This window comes from Pipistrellus hanaki (assembly GCF_964339955.1).
Source record: "Pipistrellus hanaki genome assembly, chromosome: 3".
NCBI lineage: Eukaryota > Metazoa > Chordata > Mammalia > Chiroptera > Vespertilionidae > Pipistrellus > Pipistrellus hanaki.
The window spans coordinates 90,260,295-90,279,318 of NC_140505.1; the positions used below are offsets into that span (position 1 = coordinate 90,260,295).

General features: G+C 40.7%; 1 protein-coding gene across 13 annotated transcripts in view; it reads left to right on the forward strand.

The window, feature by feature from the left end:
- Positions 1–2,426: 2,426 nt before the first annotated feature.
- The window catches only part of FAM168B (family with sequence similarity 168 member B), a 132,604-nt gene continuing 116,006 nt past the window's right edge, over positions 2,427–19,024 (forward strand). For 4 of the 13 annotated variants that reach the window (XM_084879586.1, XM_084879592.1, XM_084879591.1 and 1 more), the window contains exons 1-2: positions 9,245–9,588; positions 12,479–12,559. In XM_084879586.1, the coding sequence (XP_084735712.1) occupies positions 9,525–9,588; positions 12,479–12,559 (145 nt within the window). In that variant the 5' untranslated portion in view covers positions 9,245–9,524. Of the gene's footprint in view, positions 2,513–8,738; positions 9,059–9,136; positions 9,589–12,478; positions 12,568–17,807; positions 18,944–19,024 lie in introns of those variants that run through there. The other 9 variants (XM_084879594.1, XM_084879588.1, XM_084879590.1 and 6 more) reach the window with 6 other exon arrangements.

The window sequence follows — 19,024 nt, forward strand, 5'->3', positions numbered from 1 at the left end:
AAGCTATATATGTTAAACCCACAGGAAACATCATACTCAAAAACTAAAACCATTTCTCCTAAGAACAGAAACAAGTTAAAGATGCCCAGTCTCACCACTCCTTTTTGACATAGTACTGGAAGTATTAGCCATTGTAATTAGACAAGAAGAAATAAAAGGCATCCAAATTAGAAAAGAAGAAGTAAAGCTGTCCTTATTTGCAAATTACATAATATTTTACATAAATAATTGAAAGACTCCTTGAAAAAACTAATAGACTTAAGAAATAAACTTGGCAATGTAGCAGGATACAAAATTAACACCAAGAAATCTATGGCCTTTCTATACACCAATAGTTAACTTATAGAAACAGAGACTAAAAAAGCAATCCCCTTTACCATCGCACCAAAAAATTAAGATACAGAAATATAAAATTAACTAAGGATGTAAAAGACCTATATGTGGAAAACTACAGGACATTGAAAAAAGAAATAGAGGAAGACATAATCAGATGGAAAAATATACTATGTTCATGGATTGGTAGAATCAACATCATTAAAATTCCCATACTATCCAAAGCAATCTATAGATTGCATTCCCCATTAAAATATCAACAGCACATTTCACAGACTCTAGAAAGAACTCTCCAAAATTTCATCTGTAACAAAAGACCACAAATAGCCACAGCAATCCTGAGAAAGAAGAATAAAGAATAAAGTAATCTCAATACCAGATTTCAAGCTGTATTACAAAGCCACTGTTCTCGAAATAGCCTGGTACTGGCACAAGAACAGACATATAGACCAATGGAATAGAATAGAGAATCCAGATATCAACTCAAATCACTATGCTCAATTAATATTTGACAAAGGAGGCATAAAGATACAATGGAGTCAAGACAGTCTCTTCAATAAATGGTGTTGGGAAAATTGGACAGAAACATGCAAAAAAAAAAAAAAATGAAACTAGACCACCAACTTACACCATACACAAAAATAAACTCAAAATGGATACAGGACTTAAACATAAGACAGGAAAACATAAAAATATTAGAGGCATCTACAGGCAGCAAAATCTCAGATATATGCCAAAAGAACTTCTTCACTGATACTGCTTCTAGGGCAATGGGACTACATTAAAATAAAAGCTTTTTCACAGCAAAAGAAACCATCAACAAAACAACAAGAAAGCCCACTGTATGGGAGAATATATTTGCAAATGTTATCACTGATAAAGGTTTAATCTCCAACATCTACAGGCAGCTTATACAACTTAATAAAAGGAAGATAAATTATCCAGTTAAAAAATGGGCAATGGACCTAAATAGAATCTTTTTGAAAGAAGACAGAAGGAAGGGCAAAAGACACGTGAAAACATGCTCAAAGTCACTAATTATCTGAGAGATGCAAATCAAAACAACAGTGTGGTACCATTTATTAATTCCCTCTGGTCTAGTGAGTCATTTAGGATTGATGTTTCTTTGCTGATTTTTTGTTTAGATGATTTGTCCAAAGGTGATAGTGATTTTCAAAAGAAGACAGAAGGAAGGCCAAGAAACACATGAAAACATGCTCAAAGTCACTAATTATCCGAGAGATGCAAATCAAAACAACAGTGCGGTACCATCTCACACCTGTCAGAACAACAAATCTACAAACGACAAGTGTTGGCAAGGTTGTAGAGAAAAAGGAACCCTTGTGCACTGCTGATGGGAGTGCAGACTGGTGCAACCACTGTGGAGAACAGTATGGAATTTCCTCAAAAAACTGAAAATGGAACTCCCATTTGACCCAGTAATCCCACTCCTAGGATTATATCCCAAGAACCTAGATACACCAATCAGAAAGGATATATGCACCCCTATGTCCATAGCAGCACAATTTATAATAGCTATGATTTGGAAACAGCCTAGGTGCCCGTCAGCAGATGATTGGATCAGAAAACAATGCAATACTATGCTGCCATAAAAAAGAAGGAATTCTTAAAATTTGCAGCAACCTGGATGGAATTGGAGAACATTGATAAGTAAAATAAGCCAGTCAATGAAAGAAAAATACCACATGATCTCACTCATTTATGGATAATAAAAGACATTATAAACTGATGAAAAAAACAGATAAACACAGAGACAGTAAAGCATCAAACAGACCATCAAATTACAGTGGAAAGGTTAGGGCGAGGTAGGGGAGATAAGAGATCAACGAAGGACTTGTATGGATGCATATAAGCATAACCAATGGATGCAAAACTGGGTGGGGGGGTGAGGGCATGTATGGGAGTGAGGTGGAGGGGACAATGGTAAGATATGGATACATATAATACCTTAATAAAAAATGAGAAAATGAAAAAAAAGACTGAAAAAGTATTTTTAGGTATATATAATTTAGACTGAAATTTTTTTTTTATAATATACTCTTCATTTTATTTATATACTAGCAACCTGTTGCAGGAATATTCCGGCAAGACTTCTGGCGGGCTCCCTCCTGCCACTGCCATCTTTCCTCCCCCTTCCCTCCCCATGTCTCCTGCTGAGGTGAGTATTGCGAGGTACCCCGCCTGTCCCACCGCACTGGCGGCCACTGCTGCCACCAGCATCTCCATGACCACGCGCGGCGCATGCTGCCATCACTGCTGCGCGCTTCCCCCCACATTCCTGACCCGCCATGCTTGTCTCTGCCTCACTGATCCTGCCCACCCCACTGCACCCGTGGCCAAAGGGGAGCTGCCACCACTGGTGCATGTTCCCCCACACCTCACCAGCTGCTGCAGCCTCTGGGACCGTGCCCACCCCGCAGGAGCTTCCAGTGCTTCCCTTCCAGCAGTCCCAGATGACTTGCTTTCCACTTTCCTTCTGCTGTCTTCAGTTTTCACTCCTCCCTCCCTCCACATATGGATATTAACCGCCATCTTCTTGGGTTAATTTGCATACTTGCTATGATTGGGTGCTGGGCATGGCTGATGGGTGTAGTGAAGTGTTGCTTAATTTGCATATTACTCTTATTAGGTAGGATATTTTCCCTTAACAACTTTGAGATTTTATTTATTTATTTAAATATATTTATTGTAGCTTAAAGTACTAAGGAATTTATTATTTCTCAACAGAAATGTATAAATAGTAGGATTTATCTTGGATTTCTGTTGTTCTTTCTGGAACATTTTAGTCGATTTCATCTAAATTGAGTTAAACAGCTTCAGACATCACCAGAGACAAGAGTGCATCCAGTGGAAGAAGAAAGCGTTGTTCTACGTGTCTGTTTTCATTTCTCAGGAAATCCTTTCCCAGGTGCCATCAGGGGATTTACTCTTAATATTATTGGGTCACATTTCTGTGATTGAACCATGACCAGGCAGGGAGTGAGATCATTAGGACTGGCTTCAATCATTATAATCATAAATCAGTTCCTGTGCTGAGAAATGGGTCACCTATTGACAAATACACAAATAAATGTGAAGGTCTCTCATCAAGAAAGAAAAAGCAGAGATGGTGGTGGTGGCAAAGTTTGTAGACTTGGCTGTGAAGGGCCATCACTTTGTACAACAACATGAATCCCATTTTACCACAGTTGCTGTGAATGCTGCTCCCAATAATTGTTGCACTGAACAACCAATATGTTTGAACAAAAAATAGAGTCTGTTTTACTTGCTATACTTTTTAGCCCAGGTGTATGGATCTGAGTCAGTTTTTATTATCTAATTTAGATCTTTATTTTAAGAACCTACTTTTCCTACATTTAAAAGGCTCATTGCACAGACATAAGGTCATCATTTTAAAGCCAGTTATTACCTAAAGCATTTTCTTAACCAATTTTGTAACAGTGATAACTCAGCAGCCTTCAGTGGCTTTAATGTGATAGTACTATTTTTATTTTCCTTTATAAAATAGGAGTTTCTTCCCCCCCCTCCCCCTGCCTCCGCCTCCCACTCCCACTTGCATTGCAATAGTGTACTTCTTTAGATCTTTTCCTCCCAGTGTTATAGGTGGAAAAAGAGAACATTGGGGACTATTTATGGTAATGGTAAATATTAATTATGCTGTTAACCATGATTGCCCTTTTTGTTTAAAGAAAGGACTTACTAACCTGGCTGGGAATCATATACCTCCGGGACCTGAGAGTCAACCTTGGAATGTGGGCCATTCTTATTCAAGAACTGTACATTATCATGGAATCATTAACCTTGTTGCCCAACCCACCTGTACAGCTCACTTCACCATGCCTGTAATCCCTACTTCCCCCCTGTAATCTTTGTCCCCATATTCAAATACATGGGAAGAGCAAACCCAAATCCTTAAAACCTTAGTTGGCAAATTGCAGCTCGAAAGCCACATGCAGCTCTTTGGCCCCTTGAGTGTGGCTCTTCCACAAAATACCATGGCCTGGGCGAGTCTGTTTTGAAGAAGTGTCGTTAGAAGTTTACATTAAAAAAATTTGGCTCTCAAAAGAAATTTCAATCGTTGTACTGTTGATATTTGACTCTATTAACTAATGAGTTTGCTGACCACTGCCCTAAAAGATAGAAAGCCAAAATTATATTGCAGACAAACAGAAATCTCACTAGCTGTTTCTGGTAGCTGAACCCTGAGAAGGAAAACAAGAAGAGGTCCCAAGATTAAGAATTCTTGGCAGTTGCTGGGACATTCCTGCAATCTCTCTCATGCTTTCAACCTCACCACACATAACTGGGCTTCCCCAAGCAGGACTTGCCGCCTCTTTAAGCAAATTAAACAAAGAAACACAAAACATCAACACTTTTATACAGGCATGCAGAATACACTAATTTACACCGGAGTATGTCCAGCATTAAAAACCACCAAAGCAATCTCTCTTGTCCCTGGTTTGGGAACTGTCCCTTTCTAGAATTTCAGTATACTCCCAATGGACTATTCTAAAAAATGGGCTGGGGTCTTTTCTAGTTGCCTTTACTTGCCTTTGTCTAGGGGAATCTTCCTAGGACATGTGCTATGGACCATATGTCTCCCCACCCCCACATTCTGTTTGCTCTGGGGAAATTCAGTAATGGCCTAGCCACTTACTATTTCTTTTTCTATAGATATAAATCAGAGGCATGCTTCCTATGGGGGAAAAACAATTTCAGAATAGTTCTGAGACAGCATCTAAAATTTTTTATTTCCATCTTATTGGAAGAATTTTTTTTCTATGCTTTTCCTTAGAAGCTTCTAATTTCCAAATCAAGATATGCTTCCCATATACTCATTCAGTTTAATTTCAGAGCCAGCATTTTCTAATTTCAGCATTCAAAATATTAATGTAGGTACCCAAAACAAAGTGCATTTTGGCCATTTCTGTTTATATGTTCTAGTGAAATCTTCCCATTTCTGTAAAGTACTTGCAAGTAAAGGCTCCATATCAGGAGTATTAAATACGGGCTGGGGTTTGAGGAGCTTCTGGCCTTAAAGACACAATTTCACATGTTAATTTATTTATATATATATATATATATATATATATATATATATATATATATATCAATATATATATCTGTAGTCTGAGCAAACTTTCTAAATATGTTATACAGTGGGTCAAGTGTGACCTCAGTTTCTCTCCAGGTTATCTAAAACCACAGGGGGGCCAGGCAGACCAAGCCTTGATGAGCCATTTAATTACAGTTGTGTTGGGACTTCCCTATAGGGCTCCTGCATTTCTGACACCTCCACAAAGATTCTTAGTCACCTAAGAACACCCCAGAATCGGACTGGTGAGAGGATGTGCCCCTTTATCTTCAAAGCTGAATGAGTTCAGCTCATTTATATAGCAAAGGTTATTTTTGCTCAGACTCTCAGCAATTCCAATTGAAAAGCCAAAATCAAAACCAGCTACCCATTTTTTCCTTTAGTCCCACCTTAGCCTGGGTTCTGTCAAACATTAACCTGAGTTTTTTCAATCCTGGTTCCACTTCAAAGATTTTAAAACAGCTCAAATAAAGTGCGACCCTCTACCAAAGCGAGGGAAAGTCCTGGATCCAAGAGACAGCTCACCCAAGTTCACCCAATGGGTGGAGAACTGGAGGGCTCAATGGGCCCTTTGCTGGATCCTAGCATCGAGTCCAAGTCCAAGGGATGGTCCCAGGTGAGCTTCTTTGGAATCCTGCCATGACTATGCCATGTAATGTTAACGTAAAAACCATAGAAGCCTGTGAAGAATGTTTGTGAGTTTATTTGAGCCAAATTGTTGTTGTAGAGTCGAACCCTGGGTTCAAAATAAGACCACTGGAGGCTGATGATTGATTAAAAAAAGGAAGGCAAGGATTTATTGAAAACTGGCCAGGACAGCCACAAGAGCACCACACACAGGTGGCCACACCCACGACCACACCGTTCCAAGTGCAGTGTAGGCAGTCCCTTTAAAGGTCTAAACCACAAGAATTTTCCTTTGTTCTAAATTCTAAATTCTAAAGGCTGGGAACATCCCGCAGGGTCCTCCCTGCCACAGCCTGCTGGACATTGGAATGTGGCCCTATCTTGCAATAGCCGATAATGCAGAAGCAGAGCTCAGTGGTTGATCTCTAAAGTTTATCTACAGTTTCTATCCCTGAAGCTACTGAGTCTGTGGGAATCAATCTCCTGTATTTCTGGTACCAGGCACAGGAAAATTGCCTTAGCCTCCAGGTCTCCACCTGGAAGCTGAGGTAACTACCTTATGCTTAAGCAGGTGCAGAAGCCAGAATAGCAGGATAAAATTCAAACAGCAGTTTTACCCAAGTATGGTTGCTACCATATTTCACTGTAGACAAATGCCAGGAAGCAGAACCTCAACAAATTGAATAATGCTTTGGAGATTGGGGATTACATCTGTATTTCTACATTGCAATCAAAGGAAAGGGATATAGGTAGGTTACATGAAATTCATTGCTCATAGACTAGACTCTAGTCTCAGAGGTCAGCAAATTCATTAGTCAACAGAGCCAAATATCAACAGTACAACGATTGAAATTTCTTTTGAGAGCCAAAATTTTAAAACTTAACTTATTCTAACGACACTTCTTCAAAATAGACTTGCTCAAGCCATGGAATTTTGTGGAAGTCACACTCAAGGGGCCAAAGAGCCACATGTGGCTCAAGAGCCGCAGTTTACTGACCACGGGAGTAGATAGGCAGGAGAAAGCAAATTGGGGGTTGGCCGGTGGGAGGAGGGGCAAGAAACTCCTGGGATTAGATAAAAAGTAAAATGATGGACACATAGGTGCAGGAACAATTAACATAATGAAGGAATTTGTGGTATCTGTCCTGGTGACCAGCACATTAGGTTGTGCCCCAAGGGGTCCAGAAAAAGGGAAGTTGCAAGTTACCCAGACAGTTCAAAGGGTATGTTATTGTAGATGCAAAAAGACAGGCTTGGTTAAGGTAAATGTTGACATTGTCAGTGAAGATACCGGCCTAGGAGGTGACTAATCACCACAATTGCTCCCAAAGTTTAATTTCAGACCATCCTTTGAGATTACCTTAGATCTCTGAGACCTCAAGACTGCCATGCAGGCCTTCCCTGAGCTTGTCAGGCTAGCATGTGGCCTGCTTTGTCCACAATACATTGCATTCGCCCACATGGCTCACAGGGTATGTGGAAGCCACACAATAGACTAATAGACTTGCAACTAACCTGATGCTGCACTAGACCCAACTACACCATGGAAAGAAAACTTTGGATGCTGACTTTGCTTCTAGCTTTCCTGAATTCCTAGCTACACATCCTCCAGGACTGATTTAAGGGAAATGGAACTTTGGAAATCCAGAGATCTAATACCATGCAAATAAAAGTCACTCATCCTGCTATGTGAGTCTCAGAAAATTATTTTCCTCCAGATATCTTAAGGATCCCACACCCAGCATAGAGTAGGGAAAGGGATACTCCACTTCCACCAATAAGATATTAAGAAAACGCTACAATTACGTTCCAATATGTTCTTTCCATAATGCATCAGGAGGAACAGCAAAAATAGGTTGAGGAAAAACATTCCATGCAAGCGTTTCAAAAGATCAACAGAGACGACCCCACTGGCGCCATGGACCTCTCTGGCTATTGTAAAAGAAAAGAGCCACATGCTAACCTGACAAGCTCAGGGAAGGCCTGAGTGGCAGTCTTGCAAACCAAGAGAACTAAGATAACCACAAAAGATGGTTTGAAAATTAAATATCTAACAGGTTATAGTAGGTAGTCATGTCCCAGATATTTCACCTAACAAAGATCAACTTTGATCTAGTTTACTGAGCCCATCTGCCATCCTGCATCTAAGATAACATATCTGTGAGATGTCTGGGTAATTTGTAACTTCCTTTTTACCCCAGACCCCTCAGGGCACAACAAATGGCCTCGAGACATTCCCTCATTATTATTGTTATCAAGTTAATTGTCAGCTGTTAATTAAGTTAGAGTATCCTGTATCCATCTCTGTAAAAGAAGCTCATGTCCATCATTTCACCTTTTACCCTATCACAGAGGTTTCCCTGCTTAGCTCTGTCCCACCTCCCTAATCTATCACCAATGAATTTCATGTAACTCACCTATGTCCCTTTCCTTTGATTGCAATGTATAAATATAGAAACGTAACCCGCCATTCTTCGGAGCTTTATCTCAACCCGTTGAGGTTCTGCTTCCTGGCATATGTGGACAGTTTGGCTCAAATAAACTCACAAAAAATTCTTTACAGGTTTCAATGGTTTTTTTCGTTAACACTATCCACCTACTAAACCCTCTGCACCCTGAAGGGTCGCCACATCACTTGGTTTCTTTCCATCTCTCTATCAGGCACAGGGGGCCCCTCAGACACAGATGGGAGGCTGCACATCATCTCTAGAGCCAGGAAGGTGTAGTTGATGGACGCGCAGGCGCACCCCCGGAGGGCTTGCTGCAGGCGGAAGTGAAGTCAGCAGACGGGCTGCACAGCGTGGGCAGGGAGCAGCGTGGGCGGGGAGCACAGGCCAGACAGAGTGGGCGCGGTTGGCGGAGACGAGAGCTTCGAAGTTCAACCACCCAACGAAGCAAAGCCTCCGCGCTGTTAGCCCTTGTGGAGCCACTTCGCCAAGCGGGTCCCCCAGACCCAGGACGCCACCACAACGGGCAGCACGGTGAGTGGGGGGTGGGCTGTCTGGCCGGAAGTGCGGCTCTTTGTGCAACCGCCCTGGGGCGGCACCGAGATTGAGTCCGTCTCTCAGGCCCTCCGGAGCCCTGGAAGGGATCCGCGCACTTTGTTCCGCAGGGCGGGGCTGAGCGGTGTAGCCTCGGGTTCCTGGGACACACAGAGCCTGGTAGGCGGAGAGGGGTGCGGCAGTGCGGTGTGGGCTTTGAGGACTGATACCTAGTGAAGTCTTTGCACAAAAAACGTTCTCTGGGTTCTTTAAGGTGTTATTTAGATCAGATCAGGAAATTGGAAGAAAAATGGAGAAGCAGCTTTTTTTTTGTTTCTGTCAGTTAGGTTTGGGTTCTTATGATTTTGATAATTTCATATATACAATTTATTCACTTTCTCTATCCACGATGTAAAAAATATTATATTTGCCTGGCAGAAGCTTAGTTTTCGCCCTCCAGCTTGAAATGCTTTTAATGTTTTCGTCAGAAAGGACATTTTGTGTCCCAGTCTTGCTTAATTTTGAAAAAGGTACGATTTTACAAATTGTCTACAAACAAGCTATTTCTCCCTTATAGTGTATATAAGTGTGTACATAATGGATTTTTAATTTTTTAAAATGTTTATAAAAATATTTTGGAGTGTTTTGGCATGCAAGAATTTTTTTTTTAGATAGAAAGGTTTGTCTGGTTCCCACTCCTTAAATTTTCAAGTCATCCTTGTATTTGTAATTTCAGGTTACTTTCCCAAATATTTTATGAAACACTAGGTTAATAACTTTTATTTTCGGCACATTTTTAAACGTTGGCAAGTATAAATGTAGTGGATTATTTTTGCATTTTAAACTAAGAATTAAACAAGTCAAAGCTATTTTTTTTTTTTCTACTGTTGATTCACATTGTGGAGATTTTGTTTTAAGTTACGCGGTTTACAAGTGTTTGCATACCTTACTTATGATTAGCCCTTTCCTGAAACTAAGGTCTGGTAGAGCAGCGTTTTTCAACCGCTGTTCTGCGGCACACTAGTGTGCCGCGAGATGTTGCCTGGTGTGCCGTAGGTGCAGACAAGACAAGAATTTTATAATTTTTCACTATTTTGTTTACTTAATATTTCATAATAAAGTAATTATAAAATACTTTCTTTGTGTTTATTTGATTCCTATTCAAGAGAATTACTTTATATATAGTCAATATAGGCACAGAGTTAAATTTTGTAACATTTTCTAATGGTGGTGTGCCTCGTGATTTTTTTCATGAAACAAGTGTGCCTTTGCCCAAAAAAGGTTGAAAAACACTGTGGTAGAGGTCCCTGAGGGATTTAAGAGTTGGAGACAGCCTGCTTCCTTGGGTTCGGCTGGGTGGTTTTGGTGCAATAGTTACTAGAAGTGCCCTCTAACTGCCTTCTGCTCTTCATAATAGTGGAAGGATTGGCTATGTGTGTAGGGCAAATGCCTGACACTCATCAGACAGGAGGAAGCACCATCTGCTGCAGCAGCTACCCCTGCCCTCCTATCAGGCTCTCCTGTTATTTGTTAGGATTTTCAGATATTTTGCTCTACAACTGCTTTTCAACTCATTTCTGTTTTAAAGTTAGACAGAATTATGATGCCAGAATTATTTGAATTTTCAAACATTGAGACAATGAGCAGTGTAATGCCACAGAACTAGAGAATTAGAATTAGAAAAAAAAAAAAAAAACTTAAGTGCCCTTAAAAATATGATTTTAACTTTTTTTAGGTTCTTTATTTTATTTTATTTTATTTTTTTAATTTAATAAATCTTTATTCAGATCATTACAGGTATCCCTCTTTTTCCCCCCCATAACTCCCATCCACCTGGTTCCTATCCCACCCTCTTCCCTTACCTCACCCCCACTGTCCTCATCCATAGGTGTACGATTTTGGTTCTTGCTATTCATCACTTTGAATATTTCTTGCCACTCCCGTCTGGCATACATAGTTTCTATTGAGAAATCAGCTGACAATCAAATGGGTGCTCCCTTGTAGGTAACTAACAAACTGTTTTTCTCTTGTTGCTTTTAATATTCTCTCTTTGTCTTTTGCTCTTGGCATTTTAATTATGATGTGTCTTGGTGTGGTCCTCTTTGGATTCCTTTTGTTTGGGGTTCTTGGACTTTTAAGTCTCTTTCTTTCACCAGGTGGGGGGAAGTTTTCAGTCATTATTTCTTCAAATAGGTTTTCAGCATCTTGGTCTCTTCTTCTGGCACCCCCATTATTCTGATGTTGGTATGCTTGAAGTTGTCCCAGAGGCTTCTTACACTATCTTTAAATTTTGGGATTCTTTTTTCTTTTAGCTTTTCCAGTTGAGTGATTTTTGCTTCTTTGTATTTCAAATCTTTGACTTTTTTTCTTGCATTCCTCTAGTTTGCTGTCGGGTATCTGTACAATATTTTTTATTTCAATCAGTATATATTTAATTTCTAGTTGGTCCTTTTCCATATCCTTGAGGGTCTCCCTAAATTTATAGGAAATTTATAGGAAATTCTTGAAAAACTTTATAACTGTGGTTTTGAACTCTATCTCCAGTCATTTGTTTTCCTCCATTTCTTTCATTTGTGATCTGTTTCTTTGTGTCTGCATTTTTGCTGCTTCCCTGAGATGGTAGGGTAGCTTTGTGTGCTTGGTGTCCTATATGGGCCAGTGGCTCATCCTCCCCAGTTACCCAGGCTGCAGGGCCACGGGCAGTGTCCAAGGTCAGTCTGGGTGGTGGTGCTGATGAGTTCCTAAAAGTGGCCATTTGCATGGTGTGGGCTCCGTGCCCAAGCCCTGCGGCTTGGGGAGTACCTACAGCAGTTGTGGGTGTTCCCTGTTCAGGAGAGCCTGGTCTGCCAGCCTCTGATATTCCTGCTGGATTTAATTGTCCCTCACTCACTCACACACACACCACACATATACACACACTCTCCTTTCACCCCTTTACTCACTCACACCCTCTCCTTCACCTCTGTCCTGCCAGTTGCCATTTTCCCCTACCTCACCAGATATTTCTTCATTTAACATTTTTCACAGCAATTGAACCAATATTTCATGTAGTTAGATATGTTTTACTTAACTATTCTCTTCTTTATAAGAACATTTAGGTTATTTACAATCCCCCTCCCTCCCCCACCCCCCACCCCTTACATACACTATTTTAAGCAGGGAGGTAGAGAACACCACTTTTTTTTTTTTCTTAGCTTCTAATGCTCTGAAGCAGTTGTAAAGGAAAGTTTACAGTGTCCTATTGGGTCCCTTCAGACATTGCTGTTGCTTTTCTGTTTACTGTTGTTTGGCAGCAGAATGAGATGTCTTACTATGTAAAGGAGAGGAAGGACTCTTGTTACCTTTTTTTTTTTGAGATTATTCTTGGAGGATAAACTGAGAACAATAGTGTTTGACTAAATCTTTCTTTTTCTTTTTTAGTTCTCAAAGTCATGAATCCTGTTTATAGTCCTAGTTCATCTGGAGTTCCCTATACGAATGTCAAAGGAATTGGTTATCCAGGTAAGTAAGTACAATTTTGTTTTCATTATTGAACTTTTTAATTTGAGCACTGGTGAATTTCCATGTCACTAAGAATGCTTTCAGTTGACAAACCCAGCTCAAAGTGTCTTAGGTAAGGAAGAAAATGTATTGGCTCATGGAACTGAAAAATCATGGTACTAGAAAATCAGAAGCTCTGGTGACCCCAGTGGTTTGGGACTAGGATCTAGCCCTCCTGGACTCAGCATTACTTTCTCATCATTAGCTCAGTGTTGGTCACAGGTCACACTTCTTCCCATTGTGGTTGGTCTGTTTTGCTCTTCCTGTTAGTCCCTTGGCTAGCAGCATTTTTATAACTTTCCTTCTCTATAGGAAAGCCCCATGGGCCTTCTTGTTTTCTATTCAAGAAGGGCTTTGTTCTGATTGGACTCAGCTTCTATCCCTGGGCCAGGGATGGACGTCTATTGGTTTATTTAAGTCTTAACTACATTCTTCACCCTTATTAGAGTCAACTAGTCAAACATGGGCCGAGAGGGAGGAATGAAGCAAAATTTGGGGAATAGGGGCTGGTTGGTCAAAAATAGCAAATTAGGCCCTGGCTAGGTAGTTTAGTTGGTTAGAATATTATCCTGATATGTCAAGGTTGCAGGTTCAATCTCCGATTAGGGCACATACAAGAATCAACCAATGAATGCATAAATAGTGGAAAAACAAATTCATGTGTTCCCCCACTTTCCCCTCTCTCAAATTAATCAATTAAAAAAAAAAAAAAAAAGCAAATGGTGGTCCTAATTGTTGACTTTGAACAAGGAATAATTATTTGTAATGTTACAGTTTCGTTTTCAGTTTTGGTAATATGGTGGAACAGATAACCTTAAAATCATGTTGATATAAACATACACACACACACACCACACACACTAGAAAACTGAATAAAACATGTAAAATTTTATGTGATAAAAGATCCTAGTCCCAAACCAGTGGAGTCATCAGAGCTCTTGATTCTCCAGTACCATGGTTTTGTAAGAATATAAGAGAAATATCTGCAGGTAAATATGAAAGTGATATAAAAACCAGTACATTTGGCCATTGAGTTGATGTTAAGCCTGTCCTGGGGGCATTTGCTATTTGTGGGTTTAAATAACCCATTAGGCACTTTGTGAGGCTGGGAGCTCTCATCAATCTGGTTCCTTCAGAGAGTGATACTCCCATTGAAGAGGTAGACTGGAGCAATCCATTTACTGGCTCAGAAGGAAATTAGTTTTTGCTTGGGCTTTGGAAATGGGGAAAATATTTCCTAAGAATATGTAACATGAAAAAAATAGATTTAGCCCTAGGCAGTTTGGCTCAGTGGATAGAACGTTGGCCTGGGGAGTGATGGGTCTGGGTTCAATTCTGGTCAAGGGCATGTACCTTGGTTGCAGGCACATCCCCAGTAGGGAGTGTGTAGGAGGCAGCTGATCAATGCTTCTCTCTCATCGATGTTTTTAACTATCCTTCTCTCTTCCTCTCTGTAAAAAAAAAAAAAAAAAAAATCAATAAAATATATATTAAAAAATCATTTTTATCCTGCAATATTTCCTGTAGCACCAGACAGCAGCAAATGCAGAACTCTGTAGAGGCATTCTCAATCCAGGTTTTGAGGGTTTCCCATAAACTTCTCTCCTTAACAGTGCAAAATTATTGGTATGCACTCAGTCCCCATTGGAAAGAGTTATTGTATTTTCCCACAGTGGCCCCCAATTTCCTCCCCTTTCTGAGCTTATCAGCAGCCAATGCCACTGGCATGTGGAAAATGCTACCAGATGGTGAGTTAGGATTGCAACTGTCTTGAAGGCCCTCTTGTTCTCCTAAACCCCGGCAACTGGAATAACACAGCAAAGACTTTTGAGGTGTAACTATGTCAATGGCTGCAGCACCTGGATAGGTAGCTGAGGATTGCCTTTTAGGTTGTTTCTCAAGTTTTGAGTTGTACAGTGCTTCATTCTTTCCCTCCATTATGAAAACACCTCTCCACAATGATTACTTCAGAGTTACCAGTGTTACAGGTTCAACAACTGAAACTACTGCTCATTCTGATGCTGGCAATGAACTTGAAGAAACAGAAGTCAAAGGAAAAAGAAAAAAGCGTTATCCCAGCCAGGTTCTATCTACACTAATAAAAGAGAAAAATGCTAATTGACCGTACCTTCACTAAGCCCACAGCCAATTAGAGCGAGTATGCAAATTAACCCAACAAAGATGGCAGTTAACATCCTCTGGACCCAGGCTGCTCCTAGCCTGTAGGCCTGTGTTTATGCCCTGAGCGGCAGAGGTCCCAGAATGCCCTCTGGCCACTTGGAACAGGTGCCAAGTGGCTGGAGGTGGGGCAGGAACATCCCCGCATCACCATAGTGATGTAGGGACGTTCCCACCCCACCTGCAGCTGTTTGTGAATGCAGTGGTTTGGGTCCATGTCCCCAGCCTGGGGTCTCAGGCTGGCAGCGGCACACAGACCCACATGGCAATTGGGCCCCTGTCCCAGCCTGGGGTCTCAGGCTGGCAGTGGCATGTGGACCCATGCAGAGATCCCTTCCTGGCCCAGCCATTGAGTCACACCAGCCAGGCAGATATGGAGGAATCTTAAATGTTTCTTTTATATATATATTGATGTTTTATAGAGAGGAAGGGAAAAGGATAGAGAGCTAGAAACATCTATGAGAGAGAAATATTGATCAGCTGCCTTCTGCACAGTCCCCACTGGGTATGTGCCCCCAACCAAGGTACATGGCTTTGACTAGAATTGAACCTGGGACCCTTGAGTGTACAGGCCATTGCTCCATCCACTGAGCCAAACCAGTTAGGACTGTCGAATATGTTAAAAGAAAAAACCCTATCTAATAAAGAGGCAATATGCAGGGGAGGGCATTTTGGGGTGACTGGGCTGTCAGGAGAGGGCAGTTGGGGACGATCAGGTTGGCAGGGGAGCACTTAGACATCGATCAGGCTAGCAGGGGAATAGTTAGGGGGTGATCATGCTGGCAGGCAGAAGCGGTTAGGGGCAATCAGGCAGGCAGGCGATCTGTTGGGAGCCAGCAGTCCAGGATTGTGAGAGGGATGTCCCAACTGCTTGTTTAGGTCCAGCAGTCAGACATCCTCCGAGGGGTCCCAGATTGGAGAGGGTGCAGGTTGGGCCGAGGGACACCTCTCCTCCCCGTGCATGAATTCCGTACACCGGGCCTCTAGTATACAAAAAAGAAACCTCAAAAATCTCCAGGAAAGAACAGGAGAATTGAAGCTAGAGTTAGAACTGAAGCCATGGAAAAATGGGTACCTGCAACAGAATGACGAAGGGGAGTCTGTCACATTATTTGAAGTAGTGAAATGGGGAAAGTGCAGTGCAGTACTGGTAGATAACTGAATTAAATCATATAAACAAGACAGAGACAGTGCACTTCTGAATTTAATCAACTTTTTTTTTTTTCTAATCCTCACCCAAGGATATTTTTCCATTGAGAGTAGAAGAGAGGGAAACAGACAAATATCGATGTGAGAGAAATACATCTATTGGCTGCCACCTACACATGCCCTGAACAGGGTCTGCAACTGTAATTGAACCGGGGTCTCTTTGGTCCTCAGGCCAATGCTCTATCTACTGAGCCAAACCAGCTAGGTTATCAGCTTTTTTACCCTGTGTTTAGAATGTCGAAGTACCGTGAGAATAGACATGTTTTGAAATATGTAGAATGCAGAAATCATCAGAAAAATTACTGAAGAATTTGACGAGGATAGGGGTGATTATCTCCTTACCATGCCTTGACCTCACTGGAAAAAAATTTTGAATTTACCAGAGTCCTGATTTGACAGTATTAGTATAGCATAAATTATGATCTATATATGATGGACCCAGTAATCTCCCTTTTGACTGGTTTGTCAGACTCCCAGATCAGACTTTTCAGGCATACAAACACCCTGATGCTGTGAAGCTCATGACTACTTCTGTGAATGTTGCCTTATACCTCAGAATTTATCAGGATAATACTCAAAGATAGTATGAAGCTGAAAGAAATAAAATGATTGGGAAAAGAGCCAATCAAAGGTTAAAGTTGCTACTTCAGAAATGCAAAGAGACCTATGATACTGTGATAGGTGTTATGGGGGAAACATACTTTTGATGTGTACAAGAAAATCAGGATGACATTGAAAATACGAAGAACTCTATTTTTAAGGATATATTTGTTCATAGATACTGTGATGCTATTACTGAGATTAGAGCCATTTGTATTGAAAGAACTGTTTTATGGGAGAAAATGTATAGTGATACCTTCCTAAATGACAGTTACCTAAAATATGTTGGTTGGACTCTTCATGACAGGCAAGGAGAAGTCAGGTTGAATTTTTGCTAGAGTCTTTATTCCAATAGAGAATTATTCCCCAAATTGGAGCTATTCATAAACCAATTCAAGGATTGCATTGTATCAATGACACAAGGAATATGAAGCTATTTGGAAGCTATTTGATTGGTTACTCTCATATTTCATTGAAGTAAAGCTCTTTGTGATGAAGACTATGAAAATGTTTACCTCCTGATGGACTTAGCACATTGCCTGTTGCTATGGAGCTGGAGAATCCTTCACAAAAATTTTTTTCAGCAGTCAGTCCCACAAGTAGAAGAAACATTAGCAAAGAGGAGAGGAAAGAACAGTTTAAATAAAAATCTTATTATGATGCTGTGTGTGTATGTGTGCGTGCGTGCGTGCATGTGTGTGTGTGTGTGTGTGTGTTTTCTATCTTGAAAGCTTTCATGTTACTCTGTGATCTTTTTTTTTTTATAATATATTTTATTGATTTTTTACAGAGAGGAAGAGAGAGGGATAGAGAGTTAGAAACATCGATGAGAGAGTCATCGATCAGCTGCCTCTTGCACACCCCCTACTGGGGATGTGCCCGCAACCAAGGTCCTCAGGCCAATGCTCTATCTACTGAGCCAAACCAGCAAGGTTATCAGCTTTTTTACCCTGTGTTTAGAATGTCGAAGTACCGTGAGAATAGACATGTTTTGAAATATGTAGAATGCAGGAATCGAACCCGGGACCTTTCAGTCTGCAGGCTGATGCTCTATCCATTGAGCCAAACTGGTTTTGGCATACTCTGTGATCTTTTGATGAATTTTAGCCACCAATTAATGGCAGGTATCAGGGAGGCCCTTCAGCTTTTGGAGTTTAATCCAGATACTGGACTGCAGTCTGAGCTCCTCAGTTTTGTGATGGGTCATGTTTTCATTAAACAGGATGATGAGAACCAGAGCATAGAAGGGATGAAGAAGATGAAACAAATAAAACTGAGTCCTTACATAAACTAAGGAAATCTACTTGTTTCAACAAACATTTGTGATATTGTTGACATGCATGCAGCTGCAGACATCTTTAAACACTACATGAAGTATTACAATGAATATGGTGATATTACTATGGAAACTAGTAAAACCAGGCAGACTGATAAAATTTAGTATGCCAAGACCCTCATTCTCAATTTACAGCAGTTGTTTAATGAACTTGTTAAAGAACAAGGTTCCAAGCTACTTAGAACATCTCCCTAAGTCAGTGGCATTAAAGACTTGTCATGTCACTTTGCTCTTGCATTTGGACTGGATCAAATCAAGACAAAAGAATCAGTTGCCACACTTCACAGGAATGGCATGGAATTTGCCTTTAAATATCAAAATCAGAAAGGACAGAATGCCCACCTCCTAATCTGGCTCTGCTGGAAGTACTAAGAGAATTTTCTTCTAAATTTTTTCGACAAGACAAAAGGACTGTTCATTCATACCTAGAAAGAAAATCCTTACAGAGCAGATGATGGAAAGGAGGAAAGATGTTTGCCTTCTACTAATCTCTTATAGTATTAGAAATGTGTTAGTCACCAGAAGTAAAGATGGTAGAATGTCTATGAACAGTGGAAGTAGCAGCAAAACCTCTTCAGTAAGAATTAAGAAAGGACAATCCTCACAAGAAACGAGTAGAAGATGAAAGTCTGGATAATAGTTGGCTAAATAGGACTGACATCATGATTGAGAGTCCTGGACCCCTGCCAGCACCACAGTTCACTTCCACTGTCCTGCAGGAGAATACCAGTAGCTGGTCCATGGGAGGTCAGGTTCAGAAATCTGAATCTGAACATGGTTCTAAATCTGACTTTTTACACAGTCCCAAATGCCGATCTCTTGGTTTAGCAAAGTCAAAATTAGAAGACAAGTCAGGAAGACAGAACAGGAATGAACTACATGAAACAGAACTGGAGTGAGGCATGCTGTTTTGGCCTTAATGGAATAAGATGCTGAGCCCATCTTTGAAGATGTGATGAAGTCATTCTGGAGCCAGTTAGAATGAAAATTTGAAGACACCATCAAGAAGTCAGAGAGCTCAGGTGAGGCCAGATTTCCTTGATTCTGCAGCTGTCATAGAAGATGAATCAGGATTTGGAATGCCTATGTTTTGAAGTCTGAAG